Source organism: Cebus imitator, unplaced genomic scaffold (genome assembly GCF_001604975.1).
Source record: "Cebus imitator isolate Cc_AM_T3 unplaced genomic scaffold, Cebus_imitator-1.0 Scaffold486, whole genome shotgun sequence".
NCBI classification, from domain to species: Eukaryota; Metazoa; Chordata; class Mammalia; order Primates; family Cebidae; genus Cebus; species Cebus imitator.
In genome coordinates this window covers 1788430-1792361 of record NW_016107801.1, presented here as the reverse complement: position 1 = coordinate 1792361, position 3932 = coordinate 1788430, and the positions used below count along the sequence as shown (strand labels likewise).

Below are 3932 nucleotides of genomic sequence, written 5' to 3'. Positions count from 1 at the left end.
GTGCTACCTCCAAGTGCTCACCTCGGCAACCTTCAGGCTGAAGACGCAGCTCCCCGGTCCCCGCCCCAGCCCCTCCCCCACCTCTCCTCTTCTCCTTTCCCGTCCTCTCCCCGAAGCTGCCTCCATCATTTTCCAGAGATAGATCACCCCTGTGACACCCTCCACATCCCCAGAAGTAGTGCCCTCATCTCATGCCTCTTCCTCCTGCCAGGTCCAGCAGAGCCACCCTGTCCAGCACCAAGGCAGATGTGATGGCAGGAGGTGCCCTGAGATAAGTGTCCTGGACCCTGAGCCCCGGGGTGTCAACAGTGGAAGGCCTAGACTAGGCCATCTTCTCATAGAGGGTTTTTGACTCCTGAAAGAGGGTAGCAGTGAGCGGCGTGTGTGGGCTTCAGAGCCCAAGGGGCCGCATCCGAATCAGCCCTGGCACTGACCAGCTGTGTGCCCATGGGCAAGTGTCTGTACCTCTCCATTCCTCAGTTTCTGCATCAGTAAAAATAAGAACAATTATGACCACCTCAAAGGGCTACTATGGAGACAGGAGATGTCGGCTCAGGCTTGGCAGGTCACAGGAGCTCCGTTGGTGGCTGCTGACACAACTGCCCTTTCCCTGTGTCCCCCACCCCAGTCCCTTCTCCGAAACACAGTCAGAGGGCTCTTTCCAAGGCGCACACCTGCTCAGCCGTCTGTTTGCCCAAGACCCTTCAGTGGCCGCGTGCATGAGGCAGCATCTGAAGGTCTTCCCAGCTCCTGCTTTCTCATGGGAACACAGCCAGCAAGTGTTTGTAGAAGGAATGAATACATGTATGGATAAGCCACACGGAGACCTTGTCATGGGAGGTGTTTAGGAAGGAGCCAGGGACCCAGCAGTGAAGGAAGTTATTCTGCCCAGGTGGCAGGGTGAAGCCTGGCCTCGTTCTGCCCACGCCGGGAGGGAGGGCAGTAATTCCTCAACCGCACTGGCGATGAGACCACCCTCCCATCTGGGATCCTGGGGTCCTCAGTGACTGATCAGCTGTCAAGTTCAGTCTGACTTGTGTTAGGGGCTTATCTGCATTTCGGGGCCTTGTAGATTATTCAGAGTGGCATCTCTGGGTTTACCAGAGCAGTTAACTATTTGGAATGCCCCGTTCTGGACAAGCAGTTCTGCCCAAGGGCCCGTGGGAGGGCCTGGGTCCAGGAAGCAGGTGCGCCCAGGCGCGGGCTCCCTGTCCTCTCACCTGGCTGGGCCCTGGATGCTGATCATGCCCAGGTCCTCGGAGCTGTCGATGAGCTGGCACCGGAACTTCCGGTCCTGCAGAACCGTGCTGATGTGGGACCAGTTGTGCTGGGCCACGGCCCCACCCACGGCCAGGTAGTAACCGTCCCCTGGAAGAGAAGGACTGGCCTTAGATCAGGATTTCAGGGCGAGGCGAGGACAGTGAGGGCGGCCCAAGGGTCTCCTGGCTGAGAAAACCAATGCCCTTTCAGTGACCTGTGCCTTCATAGAGCCCAGGGACCGATCTGCCCCTCCCTCAGGCCCCCAGGGCCACACCCTGCACAGAATGTCCTCTGAGCCATGTGGGTTGGAAGAAGGACCTGCTTCCCAACCCCGACCGCCCACACCTCTGCGGACACCTCACAGAGACGCTCCCACCCCAGGGAGGATGCTGTCTTGGGAACCACAGGCCCAGGCCAGCCTGGCCCAGGTGCGGCTCTGTGGTTCACCAGTCTCACTTCTCCCCTCTCTGAGACTCCATTTTCTCATCTGTCAAAGGGGCAGACCTACAACATCCAGCCCCAAGGGCTGTTGGGAGCATCTCTTGGATGAGAGACCTTTCAGGGCCCCAGCCAGGCTGTTCCCTCCCTCCCTCCCTCCCTCCTAACACCATGAGCATAACAGAGCATGACGGCAGAGACAAGCCAGTCCTCAAGGGGCTCCCTGACCCCTGGGCTGGGGCCGTTTCTGGACGTTGTCCTCAGCTCCATGACACACAGACACCACACCTCACCTCCCAACACACACACACACACACACACACACACACACACACACACACGGTTACAGGCCCCTGGCTCCTTGGTGGCCCCCGGTCTGCAGCCATCCCCAGCCTCTTCTAGGAGGGCATCGGAGCTCCCAAGGCCGATAGGTACCCAGGGAGATGGCAGCGGTGGGCCTGGCCATCCGTGACCAACTTCCCTGAAAACAAAATGCCAGTCCTGAGGCCACGAGTCAGGCCAGGTTCAGGCCCAGTCTGTGAAGCCAACGTGGCACAGGGAGTGGTAGGAAGGCGGGTGGCGGGGGGCTTGCGCCATTCGCACTGGGTGAGGGGAGCTGAGGGCTGTGCCCTTATCTGGTGCTTTTCAGTGTCGTTGGAATGGCTCCCAGGAGCATGTATCCACTTATAATCTTACAAAAAAGATCAATAAAGATCATTTAAAATTACTTTTAAGATTGACAGCTGCTTTGTACGCCACTTTGATCACATGTAAATCATCACATTCTCTTACTTCACGGTGATCTCACGCAGCATGCGTAATCGGCGCACGTATTAGATGCGCGCATACTGAATGCTCATGCACAGTCATAACTCAGTGCAGTTTTGAAGCCTGAAAGTGAAACAAGGCCCACATGGTGTCTTCTCCTGTTGAGTGGTCCCCGGGACCCGCAGAGCCCTGGGGGATGTGACTCACGGCGCTGACTCATTCACACCCACCAAGTGCACCTTCCCAGCTTAACCAGCTCCACCGATCCCCAGCACTCAGCTCCAGGAATCCACCAGAATCCTCTGGAAAGCTAACTGTGCACCACTGGGAGACGGCTCAGCGTTCAAAGCACTTTCCTGACAGCTCCTCCTTATGAGGGGGGACTAGCAAGGTCCTCATTCCCCAGCCAGGGAAACTGAGGCTCAGGGAGGCTGCTTTCCAGTACCTCCAGGCTCTGACCCAATTCTCTATAGCAGCTCAGGGAGGTGGGTCCTCCTCACTCCATTTCACAGATGGGGGAAACTAAGGCTCAGGGAGGCAGGTCACTGAGCCAGGCAGTGGCAGGGCCTGGGCCAGGATTTTGGTGACCTGTGTCCTCATTTTGGCCCCCCTCCTGTCTCCCCAGCTAGACTCACTGAGTCTACGGCTCTGGGCTGTGCTGGGGGCTCCGCTCTCCTGGGGGCTGCCACCCAGCTCCTCACAGGCACCTTTCCTCTCAGCTCAGGGAGTCCATTTCGGTTGAATGAGCTAGAGAGGACCAGTGATGGGCAGGTCACACTGGTTCTGACCTCCACACCCTTCCAGCCAGCCGCTCCTACACATCCTTCAGAGCTCAGGCCGCCCACCTCCTCCAGGACGCCTTGCTCATTCCAGCTCAGCGGCTTTGCACGGCCTTCCTTAACACCTCGCCCTTTCCCACCCCCTTGCACCTCTCCCTCCGGGAGTTACAGGGCCTTTCCTGCACCCATCCGTGCATAGAGCTCATTGGGGTGACCCTGAAGCCTCACCAGCCTCTTTCAACTCCTCCTGGCTCTGGTTGCCCTGGCACTGCCACATAGTAAAGGCACCACAATGACTGTTGAGGGAATGAGGATGAGCTCACGGATCCTTGAAGCACATGTGACCTGGCTCAGCCCAGGGCTCGCTCAGCCTCCACATCACCAACGGCAGGAGGGAAGGGTGGACCTGCTCTATGCACCCCACAGGAGCCCTCAGGCACGATGTCAGCCTCATCCCCCAAAACAGAACGCATCACTCACACTCACAGCCTCATCCCCCAAAACAGGACCCTCGCCCACACTCACAGCCTCATCCTCACCACGGGACCCTCACTCACACTCACAGTCTCATCCTCACCACGGGACCCTCACTCACATTCACAGCCTCATTCTCACCACGGGACCCTCACTCACACTCACAGCCTCATCCCCACCACGGGACCCTCGCTCACACTCACAGCCTCATCC

The 3932-nt window shown here is 58.3% G+C and overlaps 1 protein-coding gene across 2 annotated transcripts in view; it reads right to left on the bottom strand.

Moving 5' to 3' along the window:
* The window catches only part of SARDH (sarcosine dehydrogenase), a 71159-nt gene that overhangs the window by 24551 nt on the left and 42676 nt on the right, over window positions 1–3932 (bottom strand). For both annotated transcript variants that reach the window (XM_017513108.2, XM_017513109.2), the window contains one exon: window positions 1221–1368. In XM_017513108.2, the coding sequence (XP_017368597.1) occupies window positions 1221–1368 (148 nt within the window). The remainder of the gene's footprint in view (window positions 1–1220; window positions 1369–3932) is intronic.